Here is a 16,312-nt window from a genome sequence, read left to right on the forward strand (position 1 = left end):
CCCCCCCCGGCCCGGCTCCCACGCGCGTCCCCGCGACACTGGAGCCGCTCCCGGAGAAGGCGCAGCGCTCCCCGCTCGGTGTTGCAATTCTGTGTTTAAATTGAGAGAGAGAGAGAGAGAGATGAGAGAGAGAAGATAGAGAGATAGAGAGATAGATAGATAGATAGATAGATAGATAGATAGATGATATAGATAGATGAGAGACAAGATAGATGTTAGATAGATAGATAGATAGATAGATAGATACATAGATACATAGATACATACATACACATACATACATAGATGATAAGTAGATATAAATAGATACATACATACATACATACATAGATGATAGATAGATGATAAGTAGATATAGATAGATAGATAGATAGATACATACATACATACATACATAGATGATAGATAGATGAGAAGTAGATATAGATATACATACATACATACATAGATGATAGATGAGTAGATATAGATAGATAGATAGATAGATACATACATACATACATACATACATAGATGATAGATAGATGATAAGTAGATATAGATAGATAGATAGATACATACATACATACATACATAGATGATAGATAGATGATAAGTAGATATAGATAGATACATACATACATACATACATACATAGATGATAGATGAGAAGTAGATATAGATAGATACTTACATAGATGATAGATGAGAAGTAGATATAAATAGATACATACATACATACATAAATACATAGATGATAGATGAGAAGTAGATAGATAGATAGATATAGATAGATGAGAGAGAGAGAAGATAGATGAGAGAGAGAGAAGATTGTTAGATGTTAGATAGATAGATAGACACATAGATACATAGATGAGAGATAGATGAGAGAGAGTAGATAGATGATATAGATAGATGAGAGAGAGACAAGATAGATGTTAGATAGATAGATAGATACATACATACATACATACATACATAGATACATAGATGAGAGATAGATGAGAGAGAGTAGATAGATAGATGAGATAGATGAGAGATAGATGAGAGAGAGTAGATAGATAGATGAGATAGATATAGATAGATGAGAGAGAGATGATAGTTACATAGATATAGATGAGAGAGATGATGATAGATAGACGATAGATTAAATTATAGATGATGATAGATGATATAGATAATAATTGCAATATCATTATCTTTACCTCTGTATCTATAGTTATATTTATCCATCTATCATCTATCAATCATCTACCTATTGCAATAGATTTATTGTTGCAAAAAAGAGGAAGAGGAAGCGATAGATAATTGCAATAAGATATCTTTATATCTATATCTCTCTTTCTATCTCTATCTATCTAATCTACCTCTATCTATCTATCTATATCTCTATATCTCTATCTCTATATATCTATATCTAATCTATATCTATCATGAATCCATCTATCTATCTATCTATCTATCTATCCGTCCATCCATCCATCCATCTATCCATCCATCCTGCTACGGGTATTATATCTATATATCTATAGACATGGACATACATTGTTGCAAAACTAAGGAAGAGGAAGTGATAGATATTGCCATAAGATCTATATCTATCTATCTATATTGCAATAGAGGTACATTGTTGCAAAAATAAAGTGATAGACAGCAATAGTTGCAACGAGATATATATTGTAATAAATTGAGATACATTGCTGCAAAAAGGAAGAGGCAGCGAGAGATAACTTCCTTCCTTCCTTCCTTCCTTCCTTCCTTCCTTCCTTCCTTCCTTCCTTCCTTCCTTCCTTCCTGTGATTCTGCTGAAATTCTGAATTTGTGCGAATTTACACTTATGCGGCTTCAAAATTCTGGATCTTTGCAAGAACGCACACAGGCTGGAGAATTTTGGGAATTGCTGAAGTTGAGCCCCACTAGCTTAGATGATTCGGACCGAGAGGTGGCTCTTCATTTGCTCCAGGGCAGGCCCTCCTAGCTGAGGATGATGGGATTTGTAACCATCACATCTTAAAGAGTCCTAGCTGGTTTCCTGTCTCCAGTGTTGCAGTCCCGACACTGGCCAATAGAGGTCGCACTTCTCCCCAAAATGGACAGCTTCCTAATTCAATCAATGGCAGAATGAAAAAATAATAATAAAAATAAAAATAGAAATAAAAAACATTAGCTGTTCAATCTTTCCCACAGTCTGGAATTTGGCACCATGTTTCCAAATCTGGAGAAAAAAAAATCCTTTAGTTGCATCATCAAATTGAGACCTGCTGTTCTAGGTATAGTTAGTCCTCGACTTACGACTCCCAATTGAGCCCAGAATTTATGTCGTTAAGTGAGAAATTCATTGTGTTTTGCCCCATTTTACGACTTCTCTTACCACATTCTTAAGGAAATCACTGCATTGTTAAATTAGTAATGCGATTTTTAAGTGAATATGGCTTTTCCCATCGACGTGATCCCGGGACACTGCGATCGCCGTAAATGTGAATCAATTGCCAACCATCTGAATGTAAAATTCCACCCTGGGGGATGCTGCCGAGGTCATAAGTGTGAAAAATGGTCCTAAGTCGCTTTTTTTCACTCCCATCGTAACTTCGAACAGTCACTAAACAAACTGTTGTACGTTGAGGATTAGCTATATCAATTTTTTTTAAAAAAAAAAATAGCCATCGACGGACACATAGAGGTAAACCACATTTACACACCCTTCAAAAGAGTCCGTTAAAAAAAAAAGCTAAGAAGGAAACCAAAAGACATGTGTATATGAAGAAGGAAAATCTCGAGGAGTGTAAAAGGCAGAGCCAAAACAGCTACTGAAAATCTAGGGGAGGAAAAACGACGTTAAATGAGACTTGGCATGGGAGGCTTTGGCTCCGCTGGACTGTCGGCTAATGGCTTGGCATTTCTGCCCCACATTAGTCCTGGATTCAGATCGATCGGTTGGCAGACACAGAGAATTTTGGGGGTGGGGGGCGGATAGCAGAATTTGCCAAGGGCCCACCTGCTTTTGCATCCAGCTAGATGGACCTCATCAGGGTTAGGTAGCTGGAAGTGGGGTTCGCCCCCTTCCCCATCCAAGAAACAAGGCCGTCCCGCCCTAGATGAGTCAGGAGACATTGGCAAGGTCTGAGTTCAGATCCTGCCCCAGATGCAGCCTTCAGACTGGTTTCTCCCCCAAGGGGGTGATCGGTTGCTTCTGATCTAGCTAGGGGATCTATTATGGATGAAAAGATTGAGCGATGGCCTCAAGGGGGGGGTATGTTGATGCAGAAATCCTCCTCCGGGATGCGAGAAGGTAATTTCAAGAGTTTTTCTCAAACTCTGTGACTTTAAATTTGTTCAGCCAAATTATTTAATTCGTTTTATTCTATTTTAAATTTTGTATTTATAAGTTTTATTCTATGGCTGTTCACCGCCCTGAGTCCTTCGAGAGTAGGGCGGTATACAATAAAATAAATAAAATAAATTAATTAATTAAGAGGGATGGACTTCGACTCCCAGAATCCCCCAGCCAGCATGTTTTAAGAGGGGTGGACTTCGACTCCCAGAATCCCCCAGCCAGCATGCCTTAAGAGGGGTGGACTTCGACTCCCAGAATTCCCCAGCCAGCATGCTTTAAGAGGGGTGGACTTCGACTCCCAGAATCCCCCAGCCAGCATGCTTTAAGAGGGGTGGACTTCAATTCCCAGAATCCCCCAGCCAACATGCTTTAAGAGGGGTGGACTTCAATTCCCAGAATCCCCCAGCCAGCATGCTTTAAGAGGGGTGGACTTCGACTCCCAGAATCCCCCAGCCAGCATGCTTTAAGAGGGGTGGACTTCAGCTCCCAGAATCCCCCAGCCAGCATGCCTTAAGAGGGGTAGACTTCAATTCCCTAAAGAATAATTAAAGATCCAGAAGTTTGATATTAGCCGATAGGTGGTACTAAAATCTGCAGGATTTTCCCACAAACCAACATTCCACAGAGCCAGAAAATGAAAGAGAAAAGCAGAAAAAGGATCCAGAGTTGGGAGAGTTTGATGTCCAGGTTCCGAAGCCGAGAAGGTGCATGTTTCCAAAATAAACACCCACTGGTAACATTCAGAAGACACGTTTTACCCAGAACTCTTAGTTTATCTTTTTCTGCATTCGTACAGTCTCTTAATCCTAACTGTACCCAAAGCAACCACAAAACCAGAAAAACCAGGCTCAGAACTAACCCAGATCTAGACGTCAGCGAGGCAGAGGAACAGGGAGAGCCTGTTCCCAGTGCGCGCATGCACAGAGCTGCCAGAAGCCAAGAACAGTTAAGACAAAAGGGACGACTCGGGAGTAGGGCTTGGAGATGATTGGCCCCTCCCATAAGACATAAAGGTGGAGCAAAGGGACATGAGCCTTTGCAGGAAGCAACTTTGTTTGTTCTGGTCGGTTTAAATTCCGAAGCTCCGTTTTTGACTCTGTCCTCCGTGTGGCCTTGCAAAGCTAATGGCCAATTAGGTCGTTGGCAACATGTCAAGGGAGATAAAGGTGGGTGTTGATCAACCTTATCCCGAAGGACTGTGGCAGACTTCTGTCGGGCTCTTTACAAACTATTTGTGACTCGGCACGGGCTGTGAATGAACAGAATTCACAGCCGTTGAAATAAAAAGACAGTTTTTTTGGGACTAATCGTGTGCTTTTTACTGGAAGCCTAGGTCAGAACAGAAATGGCCAGCATGGAAACTTATGAAGTTTCTAGCTTCTCTCATTCCTGGCTGAATTGGCTGGGGCTGATGGGGTTTGTAGTTCTGAAAAACCCTTTGGGAACACGGCCTCCGAGAGGAATGCTATCTTGGCTCCATTCAGCGTTATTTGCTTATTTTCATTTCTTCCTCCAATTAAAAACCGAGATTTATTTTGGCCCCCGAAACAAGCCAGTGTTTGTTCTGACATAAGTGGAAATTCACCCAAAGTGGGTGAAATCCAAGGTCTAAAATTATCCAGGTCTCGCTGAACGGCTGGCAAAGAACAGCCATCAATGGTGGCTCTGTGTGACAACGTCATGTGGCAGGAAGGAGGCGGAGATGAGGTTGGAAGGCTGAACGGCAGATGTTTGCAAAGGCTGCTGGTGGATTGTGGACCAGCCGAGGAGATCCAGAGCAGGGACGACGAGGGTCTAGGGGCCACAGAAGGCCCTCAAAAGATGCTCCAAAGCCTTGCAACTTACCTCAAGGGGTTGTGTGGTTCTACAGAACACAAAAAAGAAACTTTGGAGAACTTCAAAAGTCCCCAACTCCTGCCGGGAAGAGTCAAGGAATCTGGTCATCAGACAGCAGACAGAAATATTAAATTTTTTTGGGGAGAACTTCAGAAGATCTCCAGCTCCTGCCAGAATCAGGAGAATCAAGGATTTGGGTCATTCAACAGTGGACTGAAAACAACTTTGGAGAACTTCAGAAGATCCCCCAACTCCTGCCGGGAAGAGTCAAGGAACCAGATCTTCAGGAAGTGGATAGAAAAAACACTTTGGAGAACTTCAGAAGATCTCCAACACTTGCTGGAAAGAATCCAGGAAAGCAAGGTCATCAGGCAGTGGATAGAATTTTTTTGGGGAGAACTTCAGAAGATCTCCAACTCTTACTGGGAAGAGTCAAGGAATCGAGTCCGCAAGCAGTGGATAGAAAATTTGTTTTGGAGAACTTCAGAAGATCTCCAACACTTGCTGGGAAGAATCCAGGAAGCAAGGTCATCAGGCAGTGGATAGAATTTTTTTGGGAGAACTTCAAAAGATCTCTAACTCTTGCCAGGAAGAGTCAAGGGATCGAGTCAGCAAGCAGTGGACTTAAAACAAGTCCACTTTGGAGAACTTCAGAAGGCCCCCAACTCCAGGTGGGAAGAATCAAGGATGCAGGTCATCAGGCAGTAGATTGAAAAAAAAATTTTTTTGGACAACTTCAGAAGGTCCCCAACTCCTGCTGGGAAGAATCAAGGAACCAGATCTTCAGGTGGTGGATGGACAAACATTTTTGGAGAACTTCAGAACGTTCCCACCAAGAAAAAGCGAGGAGCTGATGGTGGACAATCTCATGGGAAGGAACAGAGAAGATCCGATACTATCTCCGAAGAAGATCTAAATTGATTCTGGGCTTAGCAAGGGCTCTGGAAGGACGTGAGGAGGGGGAGATACCTGGCACCGCCCCCAAACCCCACCCCTGTAAGCATGTTCTTCTTTTCTGTCCTGGTGATGGCCGCATGGACCCTTGGCCCGCGCATTACGGATTCCGCATTTTCCATGTGCCAGAATTTGGATCTTGAAACGGCGCGATCCAGAAGGGTTCAGGCAATCCAAGGCCAGATTCTTAGCAAGCTGCAGCTGGAGACGCCCCCCAAGGAAGAAGGGGTCCCTCATCCTTTGCCCCCCGAGGTGATGCTCCTCTACAACAGCACGCGGGAGCCGGTGAGGCAGCTGGCCACCTGCGAGGGACGACGCGCGGCTCTGCGCGAAGACGAGGAATATTACGCCAAAGAAATCCGGCGGGTGGAGATGTTGACGTTTGGGCATGCTGACAGTAAGGGGGGGGGGTATTTGTAAAAAAAAAGGGGGGGAGGGTTTGGCCCTTGGCAAAGAGAGGAGAAAAAGGGGAGCCTCCCTGTAAGGAAGGGAGAGAGAGGGCGGAACGATGGGGAAATGGTAACTCGCACGAGCCTCCACAGCCAGGAGCAGTATACCAGGTGAGGGGATCATCAACCACAGGAAAATTGCTTCCCTGTTCTGCTTTGCTAGGCTTCTGATTTGGAGATAGTCCTCGACTTACAAGGGTTTGTTTAAGTGCCGAAACGGCACTGGAAAAAAAAGTGACTTACGGCCACTTTTCGCACTTAACGACCGTTGCAGTATTCCCCCCCCCATAGTCACGTGATCAGAATTCGGATGCATTGGCAATTGACTCGCTGTTATGACGGGGGGGCTGTCACGTGATCCCGGGGGGGCTGTCACGTGATTCCCCTTTTGGGGGGGATCGGACACTTAACAGGTTCGTTTAACGACCGTTATTAACTTAACTTCCTGCCGCAGCAAAAAAAGGTTGTAAAATGGGGGTAAAATTCACTTCAGAACCGTCTCGCTTAGCAACGAACGTTTTGGGGCTCAGTTGCGGTCATAAGTTGGAGCAATATCTGTATCCTTGTGCTGCGGCTGTTTTAAATTTCTGATCCCCCTTTTTTTCAGCCACGATGGATAGATCAGGGATCTTGGGTGCTGCTGTAGATTTTAAATAGTTTGATCATTTAAACCACGAGTCTCCAAACTTGGCAACTTTTAAGACTTGCGGACTCCAACTCCCAGAATTCCTACGCAGGCTGGGGGATTCTGGGAGTTGAAGTCCGCAAGTCTTAAAGGGGCCAAGATTATAATCCAGGGGTGGGGCTGCTGGGGTTGCTCAAGGGTTCGGGAGAACCTATAGCTAAGATTCTGTACAGTTCGGAGAACCCCCAAATCCCACTCCTGGCTGGCCCCGCCCACCCCACCCCTCCCAGGAGTCCCCACGCGGCCCGTTTTGGATGCAGGGTGTGCACGGAGGCTCAGGGAGGGCTAAAAACGGGCCTACCGGAAGTTCGGGAAGGGCCCGTTTCTGGCCTCCAGAGGGCCTCTGGAGCCCGGGGAGGCCGTTTTCACCCTCCTGGAAGCTCAAGAAAAGCCTCCGGAGCCTGGGGAGGCCGTTTTCGCCCTCCTGGAGGCTCAAGAAAAGCCTCCGGAGCCTGGGGAGGCCGTTTTCGCCCTCCTGGAGGCTCAAGAAAAGCCTCCGGAGCCTGGGGAGGCCGTTTTCACCCTCCTGGAGGCTCAAGAAAAGCCTCCGGAGGCTGGGGAGGCCGTTTTCACCCTACTGGAGGCTCAAGAAAAGCCTCCGGAGCCTGGGGAGGCCGTTTTCGCCCTCCTGGAGGCTCAAGAAAAGCCTCCGGAGCCTGGGGAGGTCGTTTTCGCCCTCCTGGAGGCTCAAGAAAAGCCTCCGGAGCCTGGGGAGGCCGTTTTCGCCCTCCTGGAGGCTCAAGAAAAGCCTCCGGCGCCTGGGGAGGCCGTTTTCGCCCTCCTGGAGGCTCAAGAAAAGCCTCCGGAGTCTGGGGAGGCCGTTTTCACCCTCCTGGAGGCTCAAGAAAAGCCTCCGGAGGCTGGGGAGGCCGTTTTCACCCTCCTGGAGGCTCAAGAAAAGCCTCCGGAGCCTGGGGAGGCCGTTTTCGCCCTCCTGGAGGCTCAAGAAAAGCCTCCGGAGCCTGGGGAGGTCGTTTTCGCCCTCCTGGAGGCTCAAGAAAAGCCTCCGGAGCCTGGGGAGGCCGTTTTCGCCCTCCTGGAGGCTCAAGAAAAGTCTCCGGCGTCTGGGGAGGCCGTTTTCGCCCTCCTGGAGGCTCAAGAAAAGCCTCCGGAGCCTGGGGAAGCCGTTTTCGCCCTCCTGGAGGCTCAAGAAAAGCCTCCGGAGGCTGGGGAGGCCGTTTTCGCCCTACTGGAGGCTCAAGAAAAGCCTCCGGAGGCTGGGGAGGCCGTTTTCGCCCTCCTGGAGGCTCAAGAAAAGCCTCCGGAGCCTGGGGAGGTCGTTTTCGCCCTCCTGGAGGCTCAAGAAAAGCCTCCGGAGCCTGGGGAGGCCGTTTTCGCCCTCCTGGAGGCTCAAGAAAAGTCTCCGGCGCCTGGGGAGGCCGTTTTCGCCCTCCTGGAGGCTCAAGAAAAGCCTCCGGAGCCTGGGGAGGCCGTTTTCGCCCTACTGGAGGCTCAAGAAAAGCCTCCGGAGGCTGGGGAGGCCGTTTTCGCCCTCCTGGAGGCTCAAGAAAAGCCTCCGGAGCCTGGGGAGGCCGTTTTCGCCCTCCTGGAGGCTCAAGAAAAGCCTCCGGAGGCTGCGGAGGCCGTTTTCCCCCTACTGGAGGCTCAAGAAAAGCCTCCGGAGGCTGGGGGCCGTTTTCGCCCTCCTGGAGGCTCAAGAAAAGCCTCCGGAGCCTGGGGAGACCGTTTTCGCCCTACTGGAGGCTCAAGAAAAGCCTCCGGAGGCTGGGGAGGCTGTTTTCGCCTTCCTGGAGACTCAAGAAAAGCCTCCGGAGGCTGGGGAGGCCGTTTTCGCCCTCCTGGAGGCTCAAGAAAAGCCTCCGGAGGCTGGGGAGGCCGTTTTCGCCCTCCTGGAGGCTCAAGAAAAGCCTCCGGAGGCTGGGGAGGCCGTTTTCGCCCTCCTGGAGGCTCAAGAAAAGCCTCCGGAGCCTGGGGAGGGCAAACCCCCCCCCCGTGGTGCAGGAGGCTAACTAGGCCACGCCCACCCAGTAACCGGGCAGAGAACCCCTTGCCAAAATTTTTGAAGCCCGCCCCTGATTATAATAATCCTCTTGAATAAAAAAAAAAAAATCACTGACGGAGTTTCTCACCCCACAGATTCCATCCCCGGCCCCTTCTCCACCCCTTTCTTCCGGTTCCTGCACTTTGGGGTCTCCGCTGCGCACCCCAACTCCAGCAAGCTCATCCAGGCTGAGCTGAGGATCTACAAGGTCCCGAATCCTGGATCTCACGCCACCGAGCAGCATGTGGAGCTCTCTCAGGTTAGGCGGCTTTTGAAGGGCCGCGGCCACCGATTTTACATGCTAAATCTCTTGTTGTTGGGGATATTAGGCTGAGAAACTGACTAGGACAGCTGCCTGAGGAGCTTAAAATTAAAATAAATAAATAAATACCACGAACTCTCTCATTTCTAGGTGAGGCCAACGAGGGAGCCTTCAGCCCAGGCTCAGCGTTACGTGGGAAGCCGCATTTTACGGCCCAGGCATCGGGCCGAGTGGGTGTCGTTTGATGTCACCGATAACGTCCGTCGTTGGCTGAGGAACAGAGGTAAGAGGGCTTTGCTCGGCTGGGAGACAATAACAACGATCAGCATTCTCCAAAAGGACAGATAGTCTTTGATGTACGATCATTTGTTTAGCAACAGGGGCACTGGGGGAAAAAAAAAACAGACTTATGACCGATTCCTCACATTTACGACCGTTGCATGATCAAAATCCGGACGCTTGACCACTGGCGTGTATTACTGACGGTTGCAGCATCCGAGGGTTATGTGGCAGCATCCGAGAAGCAAAATCAATGGGGGCGGGGGGATGGATTCACTTAACGACCACAGGGGGGAAAAAGGCCGTAAAATCAGGCACGGCTTCCCCAAACAGCCCCCTTTGCTTAGCAAACGGGGATTCTGGGCCCACGGCTGGTCGTAAAACCTGTAAGAAAGTCATTTTGCTGACTTTTTGCTGTGTTCTTTTCCGCCCAATCAGGGAAGAAACTCAGCTTCAAACTCGAATTGCATTGTCCCTGTTGCGGTTCAATCCCGGCCTGGAACACAATTAATTCCCAGCACGCTGAGCCTCTGGAAACTCTCTTTGCAGGTATGCGTGGCTTGCTAATATAGATGGTTGTGCACAGAATACAGAAGGACAGAGCGGGAAGGGCACCCTGGAGGTCTTCTAGTCCAACCCCGCTGCTCAGGCAGGAAATCCTATACGGGTAGTCCTCAACGTGCAACCACAATTGAGTCCCAACATTTATGTTGCTAAGGGAGAGAGGAGGAGGAGGAGGAGGAGGAGGAGGAGGAGGAGGAGGAGGAGGAGGAAGAGGAGGAGGAGGAGGAGGAGGAAGAGGAGGACTGTGGGGTCCTTGGTTCTCTCTGAGCTTGGTGGTTTTCTCGCAGACGTTTCTTGACCCAACTAGGTAACATCATCAGTGCTAAGGTAAGGAGGTCATTTGCAGCAAACCGCCTCCTTTCTAGCATTGATAGTGTTACCTAGTTTGGGTAATGACATGTCTGCAAGAAAACAACCAAAGGGCACCAAGGAATCTTTGTCTTCCTCCTCTTCCTCTTCTTCCTCCTCCTCTCCCTCCTCATCTGCCATTCCTTCTTCTCCTTCTCCTCCTCCTCTCCCTTCTGCCATTCCTTCTTCTCCTCCTCTTCCTCTTCCTCCTCCTCCTCTCCCTTCTCACCTGCCATTCCTACTTCTTCTTCTTCTTCTCCTCTTCTTCCTCCTCCTCCTCTCCCTCCTCATCTGCCATTCCTTCTCCTCCTCCTCCTTCTCCTCTTCCTCTCTTCTTCTCATCTGCCATTCCTTCTCCTCCTCCTCTTCTTCTTCCTCCTCCTCTCCCTCCTCATCTGCCATTCCTTCTCCTCCTTCTTCTTCTCCTCCTCCTCTCTCTCCTTCTCATCTGCCATTCCTTCTCCTTCTTCTCCTCCTCTCTTTTCTTCTCATCTGCCATTCCTTCTCCTCCTCCTCCTCCTCTTCCTCTTCTTCCTCCTCCTCTCCCTCCTCATCTGCCATTCCTTCTCCTCCTCCTTCTTCTCCTCCTCCTCTCTCTCCTTCTCATCTGCCATTCCTTCTCCTTCTTCTCCTCCTCTCTTTTCTTCTCATCTGCCATTCCTTCTCCTCCTCCTCCTCCTCCTCCTCTTCTTCTTCCTCCTCCTCTCCCTCCTCATCTGCCATTCCTTCTCCTCCTTCTCCTCCTCCTCTCTCTCCTCCTCATCTGCCATTCCTTCTCCTCCTCCTCCTTCTCCTCTTCCTCTCTTCTTCTCATCTGCCATTCCTTCTCCTCCTCCTCTTCTTCTTCCTCCTCCTCTCCCTCCTCATCTGCCATTCCTTCTCCTCCTTCTTCTTCTCCTCCTCCTCTCTCCTACTCATCTGCCATTCCTTCTCCTTCTCCTCCTCCTCTCCCTCCTCATCTGCCATTCCTTCTCCTCCTTCTCCTCCTCTCCCTCCTCATCTGCCATTCCTTCTCCTCCTTCTCCTCCTCCTCTCTCTCCTCCTCATCTGCCATTCCTTCTCCTCCTCCTCCTTCTCCTCTTCCTCTCTTCTTCTCATCTGCCATTCCTTCTCCTCCTCCTCTTCTTCTTCCTCCTCCTCTCCCTCCTCATCTGCCATTCCTTCTCCTCCTTCTTCTTCTCCTCCTCCTCTCTCTCCTTCTCATCTGCCATTCCTTCTCCTTCTTCTCCTCCTCTCTTTTCTTCTCATCTGCCATTCCTTCTCCTCCTCCTCCTCCTCCTCCTCTTCTTCCTCCTCCTCTCCCTCCTCATCTGCCATTCCTTCTCCTCCTCCTTCTTCTCCTCCTCCTCTCTCTCCTTCTCATCTGCCATTCCTTCTCCTTCTTCTCCTCCTCTCTTTTCTTCTCATCTGCCATTCCTTCTCCTCCTCCTCCTCCTCTTCTTCTTCCTCCTCCTCTCCCTCCTCATCTGCCATTCCTTCTCCTCCTTCTCCTCCTCCTCTCTCTCCTCCTCATCTGCCATTCCTTCTCCTCCTCCTCCTTCTCCTCTTCCTCTCTTCTTCTCATCTGCCATTCCTTCTCCTCCTCCTCTTCTCCTTCCTCCTCCTCTCCCTCCTCATCTGCCATTCCGTCTTCTCCTTTTCCTCCTCCTCCTCCTCTCTTATCTGCCATTCCTTCTCCTCCTCCTCTTCTTCCTCCTCCTCTCCCTCCTCATCTGCCATTCCTTCTTCTCCTTCTCCTCCTCCTCCTCCTCTCTCTTCTTCTCATCTGCCATTCCTTCTCCTTCTCCTCCTCCTCCTCTCCCTCCTCCTCTGCCATTTCTTCTCCTCCTCCTCCTCCTTCTCCTCCCGCTCCTCTTCCTCCTCTCCCTCCTCCTGCTCTCCATAAACCGCACTGTCTTCTAGCACTGATGATGTTACCTAGTTGGGTCTCGAAACGTCTTGCAAGAAAGTCACGAAGCCCAGAGAGCTCCCAAAGACTCCTCCAAGTAGAAATAAGTCACGTTTCCTCTCCGGTTAAATCTGTCCAGGAGGATAAATCTGTTAATCCAACCTCTTCGCCACTCCTCCTCCCTCGTGGCGGAGTGCGAGTCGCGGAGGAGTGAAGTTTCCAAACTCTTCCTGCGGGCACCAAAATCCAAGTCTGTGTTTTCTGTACATTTTACAGGTCTGGATGAAAACCTCATCAAGGAAGCGTGGAAAGGCTGGTCCAGGCTCCCGGATCTCACACACAAAGCCCCACACCTGATCCTCACCTTGCTGCCCCCAAACCAGCTGGACCCCACCCCGAAGGGTCGGGATCGCCGGGCAGCTCACACCCGCAGCTGCCCCAGGTGAGATCCAAAACATCCAGCAGAACGACGGACTCTGAAATCGCTCTAGGCACGAACTCAAAAAAAAATTGCACAATCCCCCACCGGATTTGCAAAAACAAGAACATTTGTGTATAGACAGTCCTTGACTTACAAGCCTTCGTTTAGTGACCGTTTCGAGGTTACGACGACGCTGAGAAGCTGACTGGTGCCCGTTTTTCACACTTAACGACCGTTGCATCATCCCCACGTGGTCAAAATTCAAACGCTTGGCGTATATTTATGCCAATATATTTATTCGTATTTATGACGGCTGCCGCGTCCCCGGGGGTGGGGGGTGGGGTGGGGTCACGTGATTCCCATTTTGCGACCTTTTCAGAAGTAAAAGTCAAGAGGGAAGCCGGATGCTTAAGCGAACCAGTGCGGTTGTTAAGTGAGCAACACGTTGTTAAGTGAACCCGGCTTCCCCGTTCAACTTTGCTTGTTGGAAGGCCGCGAAAGAGAATCACATGACTTGGGAGACTGAAACCGTCATAAGTATGAGTCAGTTGCGAAGCCTCTGAATTTGGATCGCATGGGGAAGGTGCAACGGTCGTAAGTGTGAAAAACGGTCCTAAGTCGCTTTGCACTGCAGTTGTAACCTCGGACAGTCAGTAAGTGAACGGTTTATAGGTTGAGGAATACTTGTGTATCGCTGTATCTTGTGGCTGTGAGTTCCACTGATTAACGCCATGTGATTCGACTCCTGAAATTATTCTTCTTCTGGCTTCATGCAGGAATTCGGATAAAGACTGCTGCCTTCACCCACTATATATAGATTTTCGGAAGGATCTGAAGTGGAAGTGGATCCATCAGCCCAAAGGATACAAAGCGAATTTCTGTACTGGCAGCTGCCAATATAGCCTAACTACCAATATGCGTCATAACATGGTGAGAATCAGCCTCCAATGAGCCGGTTGGCTGGGGGATTCTGGGAGTCGAAGTCCACCCAACTTAAAGCATGCCGGCTGGGGGATTCTGGGAGTTGAAGTCCACCCAACTTAAAGCATGACGGCAGGGGGATTCTGGGAGTCGAAGTCCACCCATCTTCAAGAATGATGGCTGGGGGATTCTGGGAGTTGAAGTCCACCCATTTTAAAGCATGACATCTAGGGAATTCTGGGAGTCGAAGTCCACCTTCTTAAAGCATGCCAGATAAGGAATTCTGGGAGTTGAAACCCACAAAGTTGCCAAGTTTGGAGACCCCCTGTTATTAAAAGAACCTTTCAAAAATATATGTATATTTTTAAACTAACAAGACTTCCCAGTTTTAAAACCATTTAAAAGCCTTTGAACCTTTTAAAACAGAGGTTTTCAAATGTTTTTTTCAGACTGGGAACTCTTTTAATATCTATCTATCTATCTATCTATCTATCTATCTATCTATCTATGTCTGTCTGTCTGTCTGTCTGTCTGTCTGTCTGTCTGTCTGTCTGTCTGTCTGTCTATCTATCTCCCCCTGGGCTTTGAATCCATATAGATTTAAAAATTGGCTATCTATCTATCTATCTATCTATCTATCTATCTATCTATCTATCTATCTATCTATCTATCTATCTACCCCTGGACTTTGAATCCATATAGATTTAAAAATTGGCTCTATCTATCTATCTATCTATCTATCTATCTATCTATCTATCTATCTATCTCCCCCGGACTTTGAATCCATATAGATTTAAAAATTGGCTCTATCTATCTATCTATCTATCTATCTATCTATCTATCTATCTATCTATCTATCTCCCCCTGGACTTTGAATCCATATAGATTTAAAAATTGGCTGCGTTTAAATGTTTGCCTTTTTTTTTTCCCTGTTTGATTTTAGGCTTTTGCACCTGGGACTCGGTTTGCAAACTCCTGTTTGAAAAATGAGGGGAGAATTATTATTTTTTTTAAAAAAGGATTGACGTAAAATTTCAGGAAGGCCTTTTTAATTGGGTGGGTGCTTTAAAGGAGCTTTGAAACCAATGATGGGCTGTACTGGAATTGGGGAATTGGGGTTGGGAGATAATTTGGTCCCTGATCCTTTTTTTTTTCTTCTTCCTTTTGCACCTCCTTTTTCTGCAGGTGCTTCCCCTATACAGTAAAGTGAACCCCGAAGGCTCGGCTGCCCCTTGTTGCGTGGCCCGCAAATTGGAACCTTTGACCATCCTGTATTACGTCGGCCGCCAGCCCAAAGTCCAGCAGCTGAGCAACATGGTTGTGAAATCCTGCCGTTGCCGTTAAAATGGGTGCGAGAGTGTGTGTGAGTGTGTGAGGCTGCCGAGGAGGAGAGCCCCCTTTCCACTTTCATCCCAAAAAAAAAAAATTCATTGGATAAGAATCCCCGTTTTTCACCCTTAAAACCAGGAGAACTTCTACAGTGAAGAAACCCTTCTCAAGAGTCTAGTCCTCATTGTCGAGAAAATTCATCTTTGAGAGCTGAGCTGCGTGCGGCTGGTGGTTGGGGCATGAGATTGGCGGTCTGCGCATGACCAGAGACATTTTTTCCCCTTTGTGGCACGGCACAGGACCTTGGCACATGGATTCTGGGCCAGCTTTGCACCCCCCATCTCCACCAGGACTTTCTTAAAAGCGATCTAGGTCTGAATTGGGGAGGGGGGGTTTGCTGCCGGTGGGAGATCCTTTGCGGAGAAAATCTCAGGCGTTTTTGAGGTTCGGCCGAGTCGAACGACAACCAGCGGAAGGACGGATAAAAGTGCAAAAAAGCTAGGGAGCATTGTCAGAAAATGCCAGGCGATGCCCGTTGAGTTTGATTGGCAACGTGCATGTAGAAAGAGGAAGGGGTGGGTGGGTTGGGTGTTTCAGAGGGGCGTCAGGGGGCAGCAGGGGGAAAAAAAAGGAAATTATTTGTAGCTCAGGGTCGAAAGGAGGGCTCCTTGGTGCTCTCCGAGCTGGGTTGTTTCCTTACAGACGTTTCAAGGCCCAAGTAGGTAACATCATCAGTGTTGATCAGAGTTGAATTTGGGAGGAGGAGGAGGGGAGGAGGAGGAGGAGGAGGGGAGGAGGAGGAGGAAGAGGAGGAGGAAGAGGACTGTGCGGTCCTTGGTGCTCTCTGATCTGGGTTGTTTCCTTACAGACGTTTCAAGGACCAACTAGGTAACGTCATCAATGCTAGAAGGGAATTGGGATTTGGGAGGAGGCGGAGAAAACCTGCTGACTGGGGAATCCTGGGAGTTGAAGTCCACCCATCTCTGAGTGGGCAAGCTTGAGAAACACTTGGATTAAAATGCGGAGACTTTCATTGACAAAAGAGGCTGAAATTTAAGGCG

The 16,312-nt window shown here is 48.3% G+C and overlaps 1 protein-coding gene across 1 annotated transcript; it reads left to right on the plus strand.

Annotated features, from left to right (window-relative positions):
* The first annotated feature begins 5,892 nt into the window (after nt 1–5,892).
* On the plus strand, nt 5,893–16,308 carry LOC117656993 (transforming growth factor beta-2 proprotein-like). Its single transcript, XM_060689498.2, has 7 exons — nt 5,893–6,500; nt 9,335–9,498; nt 9,652–9,784; nt 10,219–10,329; nt 12,857–13,022; nt 13,778–13,931; nt 15,108–16,308. The coding sequence occupies exons 1-7, from the start codon at nt 6,152–6,154 to the stop codon at nt 15,264–15,266; spliced, it is 1,236 nt and encodes a 411-aa protein (XP_060545481.2). The 5' UTR covers nt 5,893–6,151; the 3' UTR covers nt 15,267–16,308.
* Nucleotides 16,309–16,312: the final 4 nt, after the last annotated feature.

This window comes from Pantherophis guttatus, chromosome 18, assembly GCF_059756535.1.
Source record: "Pantherophis guttatus breed Tessera chromosome 18, ASM5975653v1, whole genome shotgun sequence".
Classification (NCBI taxonomy): domain Eukaryota; kingdom Metazoa; phylum Chordata; class Lepidosauria; order Squamata; family Colubridae; genus Pantherophis; species Pantherophis guttatus.